This window comes from Pelobates fuscus, chromosome 1 (genome assembly GCF_036172605.1).
Source record: "Pelobates fuscus isolate aPelFus1 chromosome 1, aPelFus1.pri, whole genome shotgun sequence".
Classification (NCBI taxonomy): Eukaryota; Metazoa; Chordata; class Amphibia; order Anura; family Pelobatidae; genus Pelobates; species Pelobates fuscus.
In genome coordinates, this window is record NC_086317.1 from 252,492,097 (window position 1) to 252,511,770 (window position 19,674).

Here is a 19,674-nt window from a genome sequence, read left to right on the forward strand (position 1 = left end):
TCTGTTTATGCAGCCCTAGCCACACCTCCCCTGGCTATGATTGACAGAGCCTGCATGGGAAAAAAAAAAAAAAAACTGGTTTCACTTTCAAACAGATGTAATTTACCTTAAATAATTGTATCTCAATCTCTAAATTGAACTTTAATCAAATACAGGAGGCTCTTGCAGGGTCTAGCAAGCTATTAACATAGCAGGGGATAAGAAAATCTTAATTAAACAGAATTTGCAATAAAGAAAGCCTATATAGGGCTCTCTTTACAGGAAGTGTTTATGGAAGGCTGTGCATGTCACATGCAGGGAGGTGTGACTAGGGTTCATAAACAAAGGGATATACCTCCTAAATGGCAGAGGATTGAGCAGTGAGGCTGCAGGGGCATGTTCTATACACCAAAACTGCTTCATTAAGTTAAAGTTGTTCAGGTGACTATAGTGTCCCTTTAACCCCTTAACGCCGTTATGACGTACCATGCCGTCCCGCATTAAATGGCCTTTAAAGCCGTTGCGGCGGCATGGTACGTTGTAACGGCTTTGAGCCCCTGTTGGAGAGGTGTACTCACCTCCGCCGCGATCCTCTTCTGGGGGGCTGCCTGACAGCCCAGGCAGCCCCCCTCCGGCAAATGAGGCCCCCTATAGCTGGCTATGGATCTGCCAGCAGGGGGACTGTTTGAAATATCAGACAGTCCCCCTGCTGGTGGGAAAGTAAAAAAAAAAAAAATTAAACATGTGTAAAAATAAATGTAAAATATTTTTATATATATATATAATATGTATATATAATATATATATATATATACATATACATATTATATATATGTAACGTCATACAAAGTGTATTTTAATATTAATATAAGTATATATATTAATATTAAAATACACTTAGAATGACGTTACATATATATAATATGTATATATATTATATATATATAATAGATGTACATATATATTATATACGTATGTAATTTCATTCTAACTGTATTTTGTTAATATATATATATCGGTAACAAAATACACTTAGAATGACATTCTATATATATCTATCTATATATAAAATACAAATAACCGCAAATATATATATATATATATATATAGATAAATACATATAATTACATAAAAGATTACGTTAGTATACACGTAGAATTTAAATACCTATAAATGCATATATATTAAAATTCTACGTGTATATTTAAATAATCTTTTAACGTAATTATGTGATTTGATTAATTAAAATTTGATTGACATGCCTGACAACACAGGGAGAAAGTGCAGAGAATTTAATTCGCAAGCACTATATTTGACCCTGTAACTCTCCAAGACACCATAAAACCTGTACATAGGGGGTACTGTTTTACTCGGGAGACTTCGCTGAACTCAAATATTAGTGTTTCAAACTGGTAAATTGTATTACAACACTGGCCAAATATTCATTTTTTGCTTTTTTCACACAAAAACAAATATGAACGCTAACTTTGGCCAGTGTTTGTGACTAAGTGGCTACTAAAAAAGACTAAACATATCCCACTTTCAATACCTTGGCTTTTTCAAATGCTATGCCATTATGGGGATAATTCTCATTCCTGGCTACCACACCGTCTCAAAGGTAACATTACTAATCTGGAAAATTTCAATTTGAAAATGGAATGTTCTATATTTGGCCCTGTAACTTTCCAAAACACCATAAAACCTGTTAAAGGACCACTCTAGGCACCCAGACCACTTCAGCTTAATGAGGTGGTCTGGGTGCCAGGTCCCTCTAGGATTAACCCATTTTTTTTATAAACATAGCAGTTTCAGAGAAACTGCTATGTTTATACTGAGGGTTAATCCAGCCTCCTAAACCTCTAGTGGCTGTCTCATTGACAGCCGCTAGAGGCGCTTGCGTGCTTCTCACTGTGAAAATCACAGTGAGAGCACGCAAGCGTCCATAGGAAAGCATTGTAAATGCTTTCCTATGCGACCGGCTGAATGCGAGCGCGGCTCCTGCCGCGCATGCGCATTCAGCCGATGACGTCGCAAGGAAGAAGGAGAGGAGGAGGAAAGCTCCCCGCCCGGCGCTGGAGAAAGAGGTAAATTTAACCCCTTCCTCCCCCCAGAGCCCGGCGGGAGTGGGTCCCTGAGGGTGGGGGCACCCTAAGGGCACTCTAGTGCCAGGAAAACGAGTGTTTTCCTGGCACTAGAGTGGTCCTTTTGATACCGGAGAAACTGACGGAAGCCAAGCACAGAGAGATGGACACAGGTTTCTTCAGGAAGGAAGAGATTCTTTATTGGATCACCGATCGGGACTCAGAGGGACTAGCGTCACCAAAATACAGCAAAGTCTGAGTCCTGAATACATAGAGTACATTCCTTATATAGCACTGTAGCTCCTCCCACAATTAACTACACCCACACATACCCTTAACCTATTTAATGAATAGAGTCTAAACTCATCCATCCGGTCTAACCACGTGGCTCATCTGATACAAAGGAGAGGGACGCGTAATTCCAGTTCTTACATTCCTGCACCTGGTCAGTACAGTGATGACAGTATCTTAGCTACGTGTAATTAACCAACTGATACTACAAACACATATACATACATATGCCTTGTGGCAATCTTAGCCTGCTAAACTTGTATTTTACTGGAATTACATCACATTCCCCCCTTTGATGCCTCTGATATTTCACAATTACTTGAGGCATCACTTAACCTTGGTTTGCTTACACCGCAAGTTACCTTGAACCAGACCAGACTTATCTTATGATGTGAATCTTCAACATTCATCTTCTTGCATTGGTTCTCCCTGATCTAGAGCCTTATACTTATATATCGCCATTATCTGTGCAGCAGCCTTCCTCTCTGCTATACTTCCTATCAGGCTTTGCACAGACCTAACTACTAAGGGTATAAGACACGGTAGGAGTAGACACAACAGTAAAATCAGTAGGACTCCACCTACCACTGCCTTAAGCCCTCCAAACCACTCATACCAGCTACCAAACCAACTACTTGGATTATACCCTTTCCATACCTGAGTAGGCACATGCGCTAGTTTAACCATATGGCTAGTAAGCTCAGCTATTGCTTGCCCTTCGTCATCTATTTGAAGACAGCAATTACTTAGGTTAAACTTCCCACATACACCTCCCTCTACTGCCAAAAGGTAATCCAAGGCTAATCTATTTTGGTAGACTGCGGTCCTCATCCTGGTGTTATGCTTCGCTAGAAGATTGAGCGCTTGTGATGTCTCATTTGTGATAATCTCAACCACCGCCTGTAATCTTATAATACGGTTGAGCATATAAATAGGGGTTCTGTAACCAAAGGTACCATCCTCAGCCCACGTGGCTGGCCCATAATAATCTATGATACGCTGGGGAGGCCATTCATCATCTTCCCAGGCGCCTATCTCTATGGGTCCCCTTTTCTTCCTATGATTCACATCATACACTTTAACACCTAAAGTCTCACCTGTTTCAATCGGTAACAAGAAGAAGGATGGTTTGAGCATACCCAACACACATGCCCCTTCCCAGTCCTGTGGCAGCTCCGAATAGGCTTTCTTACCACAGATCCAGTACAAATTTGCTGGGGCTCTCCAGGTAGATGTGATGGATAAATCAAACCACACATCCTTTAAACTGGCATATCTAGCAAACGGGTTAGATGGTTCTGAGACATTTGAAGCCGACCACCAAGTTGTATTTTTTGTATCATCATCATAAGCTTTTTGCCCTAGACAAGTTAATTCTCCTACAGAAGTATTATACATTATTCCTTTCCTTGCTATGCAAACATAACCTATGATGGAGGTCTTTAATCTCCACTCAGATTTACCTCTAACACTCAAATGATAATCGGCTTGTGTAGATATTAGTTGGTCAACTGCCTCAGAACCGGACATTACTTCCTTTGCTTCCCAAGGCCATTGGTCTCCCATGTTAGTACCTCCACACACATAGCAGTTGGTAACATTAAGACTACCGGCAATACTTTCAGCTAGGTCAATGAACAGGTTTTTAGCGTTATGGGGGATCTTATTATCTATACTCATCTCTTCGTAAAAGGAATGGTATACTTGATGAGTCTGGGAGGATACCGTATCAGTCTCTATTCCTATAAACAATAATGTCCCAGGATCTAAACCCGTCCCGTATATTTGAAACCCAAATAAATTTCCATACTTATCTAGGAACTTGTCGGGGTTATTAATAAGTATATGGACTGGGTTGCATTCCATAGACTTACAATAAGGGCTAGTCGGCAACTTAGTCACTATCATGTCTTTATCTACTGTCTGTCCCCAAGTCGCCCACCCCACACAAGACCAATATGGGCAAAAGTTATAATCTCTATTTGGGCATCTAGGACTTACATATTTATTTTTGCTACTGAGACAAATATATTTATCGTTAGACCCATACGTCCTCTCCCATCTAAGATCCCCACATACATTCCACGGCTTTCTACCACTCGATATCGCTTTACACGCATCAAATAGCAGAACACCCGAAGAATGTACGGATTCTAACACCGTCTTATTAATTAGGGTCCCCTGAGGATCTCCATTCCTGAGAGTCAACCAAATTGTACGAGGTTGATACTCCGGACTGAAGCACTTAGGTTCTCCTACTCCTAAATGGCACACACTATAGTCTATATTTAAGTATCTACATCTCGATACATCTCCTTTACACTCGTATTGTGAATGCCAAATTAGGGTTTGGGATATATGGTTACCTGTTCTCGTAGTCTTAATGCATACCTCACAGCTAGGAGTGTCGGTACCTCTACCTTCCTGAATATAAAAACACATATAAATAAACACAATCAAAAGCACATCTTTCGCCGTCATCCTCAGTCTTCGTCCGTGCGATGGCGCCTCAGCTTCCAGGATGTGAGGGCTGCAGGGAATGGAGTTCTGCTCGTCTTCACAGGTGTCCCTTCGAGACTTTCCTGGCTTATACACTATGTGATGGTAAGCGGACAGGCTTTATTATGGCCTTCTCACTCACACCTGTAACAATAAAATTTGTAATCCACAATAATTCCTCGTTACTCCGACTGAGTAGTGCGTTTTAACCGGATCTTGCAGGGATTCTCTGGATCTGCTGTAACTTGCCAAGAATCGACTGCTGCTGGTTTAACCCTGGAGTGATGTATCCACGGAGTCACTTCTGCTACTTTTATTGCTGTAGGGGTAGACAAAAGAACAACATAAGGACCTCTCCACTTGGGCCCTAACGGTACATTATTCCACTCTTTAATCCACACTTGATCTCCTGGATGATAACTATGAACAGGGGGATAAATATTCACAGGTAATCTATCTTGTACCCATTTCTGTACCTCCTCCATAGTCTTACCCAACTCTACAACCTGCTGCCGGGTAATTCCTTCTCCCAACTGACTCAAGTCCCCCCTTAAGTTACCAAGTACGGGAGGTGGTCGCCCATACATGATTTCAAAAGGAGAGAGGCCCATCCTTCTGGTAGGGGTACTGCGGATTCGCAATAAAGCTATGGGTAAGAGAACGTTCCACTTAAGTTGGGTTTCCTGACACATTTTAGCCAACTGGTTCTTTATAGTTCTATTCATTCTCTCTACCTTACCAGAACTCTGGGGTCTATATGCAGTATGAAGCCTCCACTTTATACCAAGCATATGAGTCAGTTGTTGTAGGCACTGGTGAACAAAAGCTGGACCATTGTCCGATCCTATAGAACAGGGTAGTCCATATCGGGGTATTATTTCTCGTAGCAGGAATCTCACAACTTCTCCTGCTTTCTCTGTACGAGTAGGACATGCTTCTACCCAGCCTGAATAGGTGCACACAATTACCAGCAGGTAACGATGTCCACCCGACTTAGGCATCACTGTAAAGTCTATTTGTAGATCGGACATGGGGAGTCCCCCCATAAACTGAACTCCTGGTGGCTTTACTGGTCCTTGTCTTGCATTATTCTTAGCACACGTTACACATCTGCGTACAATGGCCTGAGTCAAGTTGGACAATCTTGGTATGTAGAAATGTTTTCTAAGAGATTCTTCAGTACTGTCTCTCCCAGAATGTGTCCCGTTGTGATAATTTTGGACAATTTCTACCGCTAGCGATGCTGGTATAACTATTCTTCCATCTTCTAGCTGATACCACTTGTTCTCCAGATACTTTCCCGGTTCAGTCTTTAACCACTCCTCTTCTTGAGCTGTATAAACTGGAGTCCATTGGGACAGTGGAGTTGGTATAAGAGCAGCTATATGCCCTACATACTCCTGTCTTCCTGATTCAGCAGCACGCTTAGCTGCACTATCTGCCATCCGATTTCCCTTGGTTACATCACCATCTCCTCTCAGATGCGCTCGACAATGTATGATACCGACTTCTTTCGGCTCCCACACTGCTTCCAATAGTTGTAGGATTTCGGCTGCGTACTTGATTTCTTTGCCTTCTGAATTCAGTAGTCCTCTTTCTTTATACAAAGCTCCGTAGGCATGAGTGGTTAAAAACGCATACTTAGAGTCCGTATAGATATTTACTCTTAAACCTTCAGCCAATTGTAACGCTCGTGTTAGTGCTATTAATTCTGCCTTTTGTGCTGATGTTCCTTTCGCCAGTGGCCGAGCTTCTATCACCTTGTCTATTGTTGTCACTGCATATCCTGCATAGCGGATCCCTTCTTTCACATAACTACTGCCGTCGGTGTAATATTGAACATCGGGGTTCTGGATGGGAAAATCACGAAGATCTGGTCTACTTGAAAATACTTCATCCATCACTTCCAAACAATCATGTTGACTTTCAGTAGGTTGTGGCAAAAGGGTAGCTGGATTTAAGGTGTTTACAGTCTCTAAATGCACTCTTGGGTTTTCACACAACATTGCTTGATACTTGGTCATACGGCTGTTACTAAACCAATGATTTCCTTTGTAATCCAACAACGTCTGTACTGCATGTGGGACTCGTACATAAAGTTCTTGACCCAGAGTGAGTTTATCGGCTTCAGCTACTAGCAGGGCGGCTGCAGCTACGGCTCTTAGACAAGGTGGAAGTCCGCTGGCCACTGCATCCAGTTGCTTAGACATGTAGGCAACAGGTCTTTGCCATGATCCCAAGTACTGTGTCAATACTCCCACAGCCATTCTTCTTTGCTCGTGTACATATAAGTAGAATGGTCGTGTGTGATCAGGTAGACCTAATGCTGGGGCACTCATCAAAGCCTTCTTCACATCTTCAAATGCCGTTTGCTGTTCTTGGGTCCATAAGAAGGGGTCGTGCTCTGTACCTTTGATAGCTGCGTACAGAGGTTTTGCTAGTATCGCATAACTGGGAATCCATATCCTACAGAAGCCTGCTGCCCCCAAGAATTCTCGCACTTGTCTTCTATTCTTGGGTATTGGTATTTGGCAGACAGCTTCTTTTCTCTCTGGCCCCATAATTCTTTGACCTTCAGAGATATGGAATCCTAGATACTTGACAGTTGGCAAACACAACTGAGCCTTCTTTCTAGACACCTTGTATCCTGCCTTCCAGAGAATGTGTAGTAGATCGTGCGTTGCTTGCTGACAGATTTCTTTTGTAACTGCTGCTATCAACAAGTCATCTACATATTGTAACAATACATACTCTCCTGGGATGGACTCGAAATCCAATAGATCTTGACTTAGGGCTGAACCAAATAGGGTAGGTGAATTTTTAAACCCTTGGGGCAGTCTTGTCCAAGTCATTTGGCGTTTTGAGCCCGTTACAGCGTTCTCCCATTGGAAAGCGAAAATACATTGACTTTCTGCGGCAATTCGGAGGCAAAAGAAGGCATCTTTGAGATCTAAGACTGTGAAGTAAGTAGCCCCGCCCGGAATTAAAGCAAGCAGGTTATATGGATTGGGTACAACTGGATGTATGCTAACAACCGCATCATTGACTGCTCTTAAGTCCTGCACAGGTCGATACTCATCTGTGCCGGGCTTTTGAACAGGCAGCAATGGGGTGTTCCAGGGGGAAGTACAGAATTTTAGGATACCATACCGTATGAACTTATCCAGATAGGATTGGATGTTCTTCTTAGCCTTCTGCGGAATGTGATATTGTCTTAGGCTCACTGGATAAACCCCATGTTTCAGTTCAATTTTTATTGGTGGAATATTGCGGGCCAGTCCTGGTGGGTTGTTCTCTGCCCAAACTCCTGGTATGTTAAACAATGTCTCATCACTCCTAGGGTTTTGGCTAGTCAACACTGTATAAAGTCGCCACTCTTCTTCCTTTGGTACGGATAAAGTCATAATACCTGAAGGTCCATTAAACTTTAAGGATGTTGTTCCATTTGGTAGGAACGTAATCTGCGCTTGTAATTTGGATAGCATATCACGTCCCAGCAATTGGACTGGACATTCAGGCATATAAAGGAATTGGTGTTTTACTACGTGGCCTCCCAATGTACAGAGTCGACTTTTAAGAACCGGTTTTTCAGCACTTCTTCCAGTTGCTCCTATCACAGTAATAGTCCTTCCAGATGGAGGAGCAACTAGATTAGTCACCACTGAATGTTCAGCACCAGTGTCGATCATGAACGCACTCCTTTTCCCCCCTATTGATACATCGACCATAGGCTCCGCTCGACCAAGGGGGATGGAGCCCGGTCGGTATCAATAGTCCTCCATGACCGTGTCAGCCAATCCTACGAAGTCCCTACCTTCTCTATCGCGGGACCTTTGCGCTGCTGGAATATACCTATCTTCCCTAACACTTCCTCTGTTCCCATTACTCCCTCTATACCCATTACTCCCTCCGGGGCCTCCTCTACCTCTCGCTCTGCCTCTAAAGTTTCCGTAGCCTGCCCTGGGTTGGTCTCTCTCGTACTGCTCTCTTTGCGGACATTCGTTCCTCCAATGCCCTTCTTCCTTGCAATACGCGCATTGATCCCTACTCAAAGGCTCCCTACTCCATCTATTATTGCCTCTATCTGGGCCCCGTTTATCTACGCCTGCGATCGCTACCGCTAGCATATCAGCCTTTTTACGCATCTTGCGCTCCTCCTCTTTCTTGCTTTCTGTTTCCCTATTCATATAGACCTTATTAGCTACCTCCATTAGTTGGGAGATTGACATACCTGCAAACCCTTCTAACTTTTGTAGCTTGCGCTTAATATCTCCGTAAGTTTGGCTGACAAAGGCGGAGTTAACCATTCGGGAATTGTCTGCGTCTTCCGGATTAAAGGGGGTGTACAAGCGGTACGCCTCCAATAATCGGTCATAAAAGACACTGGGCGCTTCATCGCTTTTCTGGATCACCTCAACTGTCTTCGACATGTTAATGGCTTTCTTTCCTCCGGCTTTCATGCCAGCAATTATAGCGTCTCTATAGGCTCTGAGTTGAACCATATCAGCACCATTTACGTTCCAATCGGGATCAGTGTTGGGATAATGTGTTGCGGCCCATGCTGCTGGATTAGCTTGGTTCAAAGCACGGGCTCTATCCTCTAATGCTTTAATGGCTGCTTGATTTATTCTTGTCCTTTCCTCATTGTTAAATAAAGTCATTAATAACTGCTGGCAATCAGCCCATGTCGGATTATGTGTCTGTACTATTGAGGTGAACAGATCAGTCATAGCTTGTGGTTTCTCAGTATACGAGGAATTATGGGTCTTCCAGTTTAAAAGATCGGTTGTGGTAAATGGGACATATACGAAGACTGGGTCAGCGTGTGCCATTTGACCTGCGGCATCGATATAAGCTGACCCGGGATTCAGACGAAGAGGCATCTGATAGTGCTTTAATTGTTGGGCACCAGTCAACTGTCGGGTTTGGATGGGGCTACGTAGAGAGGCGTCAGTCATGGGTTCCGGTCGGGGAGATATAGGGTATGGGGATGTGGGAGGTTGGTTTTGGGAAAAGGTAGTGAATAGAACACTTCGGGCCGAGCTAGATGAAGCTTGACCGGAAGTCTGAAGTGGCGCCAAATCAGGATATTCGTTTCTAATGGGGGTGGGTTCTGGTTCCGGAAGGGGAGATTTAGTACGAGGGGGGGTGGATCCTGTACTGGAGGAGGAAGCGGAAGTGGATGAGGGTAATGAGGGAAGGGTTACAGGGCTTCCTGCGTTTGCGTCACTTCTTCTTAACGGAAAGTAAGGGGGCGGCAAAGGGATCTCGGACTCAGGGGGCGTGTCCAAAATGGGCCTAACACCAGCCCTAGTGGACGAACAAGTCCTAGCTACCATGAGGCGACACTGTTCCTCGTGGCATGTCCGGAGCCATTTTGGCGAGTCATTTACGGCCTGTCTCCAACAGTCAATATAAGGAAACTGGCCGTAAAGTTCAGGCCTACCTGATACAGCCACGTGTAAGCGCTGTACCAGAGTTGGATCCAAACTGCCACGTGGCGGCCATGCCGCAACCAAAGTAGGCCACTCCCTAGTGCACAAAGTGACCAAACGTACAGGGGACATCTTAACCCCAAAATCACAAACTTTGAATCCCTTTTTAAAATTCTTAACCATACATCCTAAGGGATCCGGAATCGTTGACTGCGACGCACCCATATTTAACAGTGGAACGTCGTCGACAACGATTACTATACACGCGTACTATTCAACAGTCACACCCGTTTCCTCTGGCAACAGCACCACGTGGTACGGTTACCAAGTGAAACGTACACAATAACAATAAACACTCAGGGAATTCCCGTACACACACAGCTGCTACACCAGTCACTATATAATCAATATTATGCCCTTTGGCGTAACTACACAGTCACCCACGCTATAATTCTCTATATACGAATTACCCGTCTATAACACACCCCAGTAACATCGTCTTTTACAAATAGCGGTTACAGTACGGTTAGCATAGGTCAAAGCACAAGTTAAGGTCACAATACAATTATTAGTGGTTATGGTGTTAAACATGCAATGGACGACAATGATTAGTACTTATTATACAGTGTCAGTAAATATACAGGGTTATGGTACCGTGCACTATAATACAGCAACACACTATTAACACTCTCGCTAGACGGCTGAGCTCGCGCTATCTAACAAGATATACACTTTACTAAACAATTGTTAACACATTTACAATTCCCAACTAAACTATTGGCCAGTACCTTGAATGGACTACCTAAAACTATATACACCCGTTTTGGTTAGCCACACTGCCCAATCACCACATATACATAGCGAGCTAGAGAACCGAATTTACACAGGCGCCTCTTAGTCGCACTATACAACGAGCTAGAGATCCGAATTTACACAGGCGCCTCTTAGTCGTACTATCAAAAGTCTAGTGGGTTCCAAATTTACACGCCTTCCCACTTAGCCCAGATAGGATGAGAACTAGCGAACCGAATTTACACAGGCGCCGCTTAGTCTCCCGGTCCCTCCGACCTAGCGAACGTAATATACACCCTAGAACGCTAGTCTAGACAAGACACCGGTGTCCGGCTAGGGCTATCTTACACCAGGACCCCGCCTGACTAACCAAATCAAACGGTCTGACTAAAGAGCGTTCGATCGAGCGGTGCGCCTTCGCTCCTTCCCTCCGACAGAGGGGGCAGATACAGATTCAAAAACCCCTTTGGGCCTACCGCACAATCGGTATACCCCTAGCGGGTCCTGCCGTCTAAAACAGCAGTTATCTTACCTCCTCGTTCCTGAACCTGAGTTCACACTCATCGACGGGGACACCCCAGCACTTCTCACGTAGAGGCCGATGATCTCCTGGACAACAGACCAGTGGCGCCGAGACGAAGGGAGGTCCACGCAGAAGTTCAGGGGTGCAGCCGTAGAGAACGTGGGCAAAGATAGACCGTCTCACGCCTCTGCCTCTCAGCTACCGTTGAACGATGAGCTTCCCGGCCAATGCACCAAATGATACCGGAGAAACTGACGGAAGCCAAGCACAGAGAGATGGACACAGGTTTCTTCAGGAAGGAAGAGATTCTTTATTGGATCACCGATCGGGACTCAGAGGGACTAGCGTCACCAAAATACAGCAAAGTCTGAGTCCTGAATACATAGAGTACATTCCTTATATAGCACTGTAGCTCCTCCCACAATTAACTACACCCACACATACCCTTAACCTATTTAATGAATAGAGTCTAAACTCATCCATCCGGTCTAACCACGTGGCTCATCTGATACAAAGGAGAGGGACGCGTAATTCCAGTTCTTACATTCCTGCACCTGGTCAGTACAGTGATGACAGTATCTTAGCTACGTGTAATTAACCAACTGATACTACAAACACATATACATACATATGCCTTGTGGCAATCTTAGCCTGCTAAACTTGTATTTTACTGGAATTACATCACACTTTAATGGGGGGTACTGTTGTACTCGTGACACATCGCTGATTACAAATATGTGCATTTTTTTGCAGTAAAACCTAACAGTGTTATGACATTCACAGTTAAAATGTCAGACGGAAATGCAAATTTTTTAAAAAAAATCTTATTTTCTCACATTTTTTTTAAATTTTATTCATAATAAATTATGTTCCATATATGAATAGTTAATGATAAATTAAAGCCCTGTTTCTCCTGAACAAAATGATATATAATAAGTGTGGGTGCATATAATTTGAAAGAGGGGAACTACGGGTGAACAGACATATAGCGCAAATTCTAGTTTTTGTTTACATTTTTTTTTTTTTATTCTTTATTTTTGTAGTGCATGTTATAACAAAAGAGCTTGCACAGCCACGACAGCATGGGCAAGTACAATAATGACAGTAGAGAAATACATCATCATGGCAGTTGTGAAACAGCACAACATTTTTTAAGTAAATGAGATCTATATGTTAACAGTGTATGTTCTCGTTTAGTTTAAGTGTGTTAGTAAAATTAATATAACAGGCTAGTTCCACATGTCTAGGCAGGAAATCACGTTTACTATGAATTAAAGAGGCTAGCTAGGCATGTGGGTAAAGTCTCAGTAAAGTGTCGCTATACGCAGTATTGTTGCATGAGTGAGGAGTCACAGATCTGGGTCACTGTCATAGGTCTGCAGTACGAAGGAGAATAACAATGCTAAACACAAATCTAGTTAAGTAGAAGATGACAGTGGGTTACATGTAAGGTTAGCGTGGAGCTCCTCTATTTGTTTAAATTTTGTTTTGATCAGAACGTGCACTATTGACTCCGTCCTGAAGGGGTTAATGAATACTTGAAAATCCAGAGATAATATTATGACTGGCTCATGTCTAGCTATCTTATCTATTTACAAGACTCTGTCAATGATAAAATATGTTTGTAATATATGTCAAATATGTTTTTAACTCTCTTGTTCTTTAGACTGGGTTATCAAGCAATTGTTGGCATTGGCTGTATCCTTCTAACACTGGCTGTAAGTCTAGTCAGTGGACTCCTAACAGGTCAGTATAATTAAAGGTCTTAGAATTGCACTTTGAAATGGTTTTTGATTGATATTTAGACTACACAAATTGCACAATTCTTCAAATTGAAAATTATCTCAGTGACCATAGCAGTCGTAATTCTATTGGGAAGGTTGTGTTTCGATCATAACTCATTTATTGAGGGTGGTTGCTTGAAGTCTGATCTATATGATGTGCTTTTTCCTACCAGTATTAACTCACTGAAATATTATAGGGACTCAAGACCCAGGAGTTACAGTGGCTTTATCACCTTCTTGGATCTTTGTATATTGTAGTGCAGGAAATGCTGTTATTTACTTACCTGAAGCAGTCCCTTATGGCTGCCACCATCTTCTTCCACTGGGTCATATTAAAGTGGCACTGTCATTCCAAACTTATCTTTCCTCAATCGCTTCCTCTTCTCTCCCTCTCTCAGGATCTGTTCTTTATTTCTTCCTGTTGGCTCTAGTTTTCTTTAAAACATAAGACAAAGTAGGGACTATTTTGTCTTAAGTATTTTTCCTACGCTTGACCAGCTATGACCCAGGGAAGGAGCAAAGTTCACTCCATTTCCTGTGGTCAAAGCAATTTTCCCACCATCCTCCTGCTGATTCATTCGGCGTTCGAACGCCAGCAAAACTACCGAATTTCGTCCTAACAGAATGAGAACAGTTTGTCCATTCGTGTTAGGACACAATTTGAATGAATGAAACTCTGATCCTATTAGTGCCGCGAGTACATAGCTCCCTAATTCCTACAGTAAAATCACAATTCAGTTTGGAGCACTATTGCATTGCACTTGAAGAAACAAACTATGGGAGAGATTTATCAAAGTGTCATGTTCTGAAAAGTGGTGCAAAGCTGTAAAATAGAGCAATTGCCAATGGGATGTAGCTGCTGATTCCATTGGTTGCCATAGTGATTGTCCCAATTTTTTTATTTTATCATGAAGTTGATAAATCTCCCATAGTTTCTATTTCTCGTTCTCCGCATATTATGTTCAATGACAGTAAAAGGCTGAGCTTATAACAATGTAACAATGATTGGCATTAGGGGTGATACAAGGATTTGTGATACGTGTGCAGGGTCTTTTTTTTTTTGCAAATATGTCCCATACTTTTCCCAAAGAAAGCATCAATCAAAAGTATAATCTTAACTGAAAGATTACTTACAAAATACAGATATAAACAGTAAAGCATGCATTATGGTACACATACGAAAGGAAACACATGATAGTGCAATAGCTTCTATGGTTCTATGCACATGACCTTGAAGCATATCATTTCTATGCGGGTGACACGCAAATCTATTTGTCCTCTCCTGATCTCTTCCTGTCCCTCTGCCTCTCTGCTATTTCGAACTGGATGGCTGTCCACTTCCTTAAACTCAACTTGACCAAAACTGAAATTCTGGTCTTTCCTCCCTCAATTGTTGCTACTCCTGTGTCTGTCTCCCGCCAAATCAACGGTGCTACCATCAGCTCCACCACGCAGGCTCGCTGCTTAGGTGTTCTCTTTGACTCCAACCTCTCCTTCACGCTTCATTTTCAGTCTATCGCCAAATCCTGCTGCTTCCATCTTAAAAACATTGCGCGCATCCGACCCTACTTAACGCCAGATGCGACTAAGGTGCTGGTCCATTCCACAGTCCTTTCTTGCCTTGACTACTGTTATCTGCTGCTCAGTGGTCTTACGTGCTCCCAACTTGCTCAATATAGGACTCAATTTAAAATTCTGGTTCTTGCTTTCAAATCTCTACATAATGCTGCACCTATCTATACTCCCTAATACAAAAGTGTAGCGGAGAGCTGATTTCCCACAGCTTAACTCCACCAATATATCCAGAGGATGCAGGAAAAAGTAGTAAATCCCAGAGAATATACAGCACAGTCAGCAATCAAATCCAATAATATCCCATCACCTTTCCCAATCACTGGACGACACACAGTATCAGGAGTAGAACTAATGTTTAATGGCAACATTCCTGCTTTTATGAGATTCTCCCATGCGAGGGAGGGATTCACATTAATTACACTTTGCACCAATCATACAGACGTTACCTCCCACACATCTCCTCCCCTTAGCTTAACAGATAATACGATTATACTGTACATATTTTTCCCCACTTTCCAGATGTACCCCAAATATGTGTGATATGCCTTTAAAAATGGTACCCGCTGGTAGCCCTGATCTGGGTGAGCAACATATCCAAAAATCACCCAGATCAGACCAGGGGTTCGGGAGTTATAGGAAGGTAAAGTTTTGACCGACCACATGGGTAAAGATGCCGAAATTAGTTCCATGAAATCTGGCCCTGCGGTCGGTCTCTATTCCTGCCCCAAAACTCCCAAAAGGCTATGCCACACATAATTGAGTCGGTAACCGGATGAATCCCCTAGTTCGTGGGATTCATCCTACCGAATACCGGGCCGTTCGTGAGTTATTTTCGGTACTTTCTGCCGTCCTGGAGGTCTTAGCGGTGTTCGGTTAGTCGAGTGTCCGTTTTGAGTTCCAGACACTCGACGACCAAACACCGCTGTTCGTGGGGTTAAAATGGCCGCCGCCACATTTTCGGCTGCCGAAATGGCGGCCACTCAGGGGATACAGCAGTGAATTCGTATAAACCAAGAGAATGAGAGAAACGATCAGGGAGGTAAATTGCATGATTAATGTACATCAGGGTGGTCCGTTTGTTCGGTACTTTGTTCGTATACCGAACAAAGTATGTCCATAGCTGGTGCAATGTCAATCTGTATAATCCAGGCATGAAAAACCTCAGCAGGGCCAACAAATAAAACGATGGATGGGACAGCCAAAAAGGGGTTCCGCTACAACAAGTATGTCCCGTCTAGACCCTTACGCTCTGCTGAAGACTTACATCTATCTTCTGTCCGTACTCCCACCTCTCATGCTCGCCTTCAAGACTTCTCGAGGGCTGCACCGTTCCTGTGGAACTCACTTCCCTCCTCAAGTAGATGCTCACAGTCAGGATTACAAGTTGATCCAGCACGCAGAACTGTCACACCTAGGACTAAGGATAACGTATAACCGGAACTTAGAATGGCCGGACTTAACGTATCCAAGAATAGTCAAATACTTGCCGAGGTCAGGAACACAGAATCAGACACAATGATGAAGGAAAGCCAAAAGTCAAGAATACCAGAATTCAGGGAAGTCAAAACGATGCCAAAGTCAAATACCAGAAAATCAAGATCAGGAATGCACTCTCGGATAACCATAGGCTTGAAACCACAACAGGGCAATGAGCAAAAGGAGAATTGGGTTGAAATACCCCTCCTGTGGATCTGATTGGCCATGATCGGCCTTTGACCCCAAAAGCAATTACTAGGTTTCCGTGTGCATGATTGCTGCTCGGCACAACTTTTCCAGTCAGAACGGTAATGCTGCTCGGCAAAACTTTTCCTGTCAGAACGGTAATGCTGCTCGGCACAACTTTTCCTGTCAGGATGGTAAATGCCATTAACTACATTTTTATGTGCAGATGAATACGTGACACTCACCCAGTCTCCACTCCTTCAAAAAATCATTAAAAAACCACTTCTTCATAAAAGCGTATAAATTAACCCCTTAAGGACACATGACATGTGTGACATGTCATGATTCCCTTTTACTCCAGAAGTTTGGTCCTTAATGGGGTTAAACTGTTAATAGCTCCTGACTGATTCCTCTCTTGCAACTGTCATTAGTCTAATACTATCCTTACCTTTTGTGTCACTTTACCCCACTCCCTATAGCATGTAAGCTCATTGAGCAGGGCCCTCAACCCCTCTGTTCCTGTGTGTCCAACTTGTCTGGTTACAACTACATGTCTGTTCGTCCACCCATTGTAAAGCGCTGTGGAATTTGATGGTGCTATATAAATAATAACATAATAATAATAATAATAATAATATTGGGGTGTTCTTTGTCAGTAACAGATAACAGGACCCGAGAATCTATGCCTAAAGTACAATGTGAGAGAAAAATAACACAAAAAAATGACTATCCAAAAGTTTTATAAAGACTGGTGGTAGAATTAGTGCATGGAAAGTGTTAAAATACCACCAATTGGGGGGCTGAGCCTGACCTCCAAGCAGTGCAGATGCGGGCAGCATGAGCTCCCGCCTAACATTATATAGTTACATAGCTGAAAAGAGACTTGCGTCCATCAAGTTCAGCCTTCCTTACATATGTTTTTGCTGTTGATCAAAACGTGTGGATTCTGGGGTAATATCTGCTACTCACGAGCCAAAACGCTTACCACATCGGGGGTGCACCGCTGATTCGACTGATACCCCACTCAAGTCTGTTGCGTCCCGAAGACTGGAACACTGAACTGCGGCCTACTAGAGTTGGAGCTGGGGAGATGCAGCCACTCTTCCTGACAATGAACTCACCAAGTGACTCAGTTGGACTCCTACCACCCCCCCTTTGGACCGGTGGGATTTATCCCGGTCCCCACTGGGTGCCCATTGGTGAATGACCAGTGGTAAAATGCTTACAGGGGACACTCAATAGGATCTACAGGGCCACATGCTCCAAGCTAAGATGGCGGCTGCATGGAATCCTGATTGGGATCCCTCACGAGGACCGAATAGTGAAAGCCTTTGACCACTTCTGGGCACAACTGTGGGCCAAACTGGCACAGAACCGATCTGTCACAGACATCTCTCGATGACCCACTTCCCCACTTAACTCCACCAAATTGCACCACCAAACCTTTGACTGTGATGAAGCGAGGGAGGAGAGGGTAGAGGACATCCCGACTCAAAAGCAGACCCACCATCAGCCACCGCCTGTCTGGGCCTTGGCACATACGGAGATCTCCAACGTATAGCCCGCAACATCTGAGGCCAAACCAGCGCACTAGGAAGATTCCCGCTTAGCAAGGCCAGTGGTGTGCACTCGGACGAGCTGAGAGGCCTGCTCAAGCGGCTGATTGCAGCTGGTACTGTGCAGCCGCAAAACAAGAGACTGCCATTACACGGAGTGCCTCTGATTACTCACTGACCTACGCCGAAAGCCTGCCAACCTCTGGTATTGGGTGAATGGGGACACTTGCAACAAGATGGCATACTGATCTGATATGACGCCTGTGACAAACTCCCCTGTCCTAGTGAGTTTGCCACGAGCTCCTGAAGGAGCCTGCTTGCCAGCCTGGGCAAAAGCCCTGGAACTATTTTCGGCATGAAGACTTCGCGGTTCCCGGTCGGTGCCCAGGTACAGGTACATGCATGCGATAGGTCAAATTATGACTTCCAGGAAAATCCTGAACCGATCTGGGTGATTTTTGGATATGGATATGTTGGTCACTCAGATCGGGGGGCTATCAGGGGATGTAACTTTTGTGGGGTTTTATGTATTTTTAAGGTACTTTTGGGGTGTTTGGAAAATGTGTGTTTTTTTGTGCTTGGAGATAATTGAGTTTAATACAGTGCTTGACTCAATTATCTCCCAGGCACAGGGGAGGGATTATCTTGTTTTGTATGGGAGTGTCCTGGACCAGAGAGCCAATGTAATTGTGTGTATGTTTTTACTGTAGTTTACTCTCAGGTCCAGGGGAGAGTGCCCCTTGCATGGGGACCTGCATATAAGACCAGTTGTGGCTGCCAATAAAGGAATCCCAGCTTGTACTCCCAGAACTATGTGTCGTCTGGTTACTGGGAGGAGAAAGGGCTATTCTTTAATCACTGTTCCAGTGTGGAGGATTCAACAGGGAAAGACCTTGTAAGGACTAGAGCTCCCAGGACTGAGTGTCGTCCAGTGCCTGGGGGTGTCTAGAGCGAATTCCCCCTTCGGCTCCAGGAGGGAGCGGTTCCAGGACTAGAGCTCCCAGGACTGAGTGCCCAGCTAGGAAGTGGTCCTTGGCGGAGGGAGCTCCGTTACATTGGTTGGCAGCGGTGTGATGGCTTCCTAGCCTTGGGAAAACCAGCACCACTTCAGAAGTATGGAAGGCAAGTACTACCAGTCCGGCTTCGACGCCAGACTCCAGCAACGACTACAGGATGTGCTTCGCAGTATGGAGTACACTATCTGGGGATTGGAGAATCAGACAGTGCCCGCTTCTGGTCCATCCGAGCTGAGCAGGCAGACAACTGGGATCTTACTGAGATCGCTGCCATACAGACAGACCTGTCTATTCTGGCCAGCCGGGAGGGGGAACTAGAACAGAATTATGTTTGCCTGTTCCACTGGGTAATGTCACCTGTCTCTGAAATGATGGGGTTTATGAACTGTGCAACACCGGGAGAGTTGAGTTTCGTCCCTCTTCCCCAGCAGCTGAGCCCGTCATCAGGAGACAAGGCACCTGGTCTGAATGGTGCAGATGG

At 44.0% G+C, this 19,674-nt stretch overlaps 1 protein-coding gene across 1 annotated transcript in view; it reads left to right on the top strand.

The window, feature by feature from the left end:
- Window positions 1-19,674, top strand: part of LOC134612132 (blood group Rh(D) polypeptide-like) — an 88,362-nt gene that overhangs the window by 45,494 nt on the left and 23,194 nt on the right. The window contains exon 8 of the mRNA XM_063456510.1: window positions 13,267-13,346. Coding sequence (XP_063312580.1) covers window positions 13,267-13,346 — 80 coding nt within the window. The remainder of the gene's footprint in view (window positions 1-13,266; window positions 13,347-19,674) is intronic.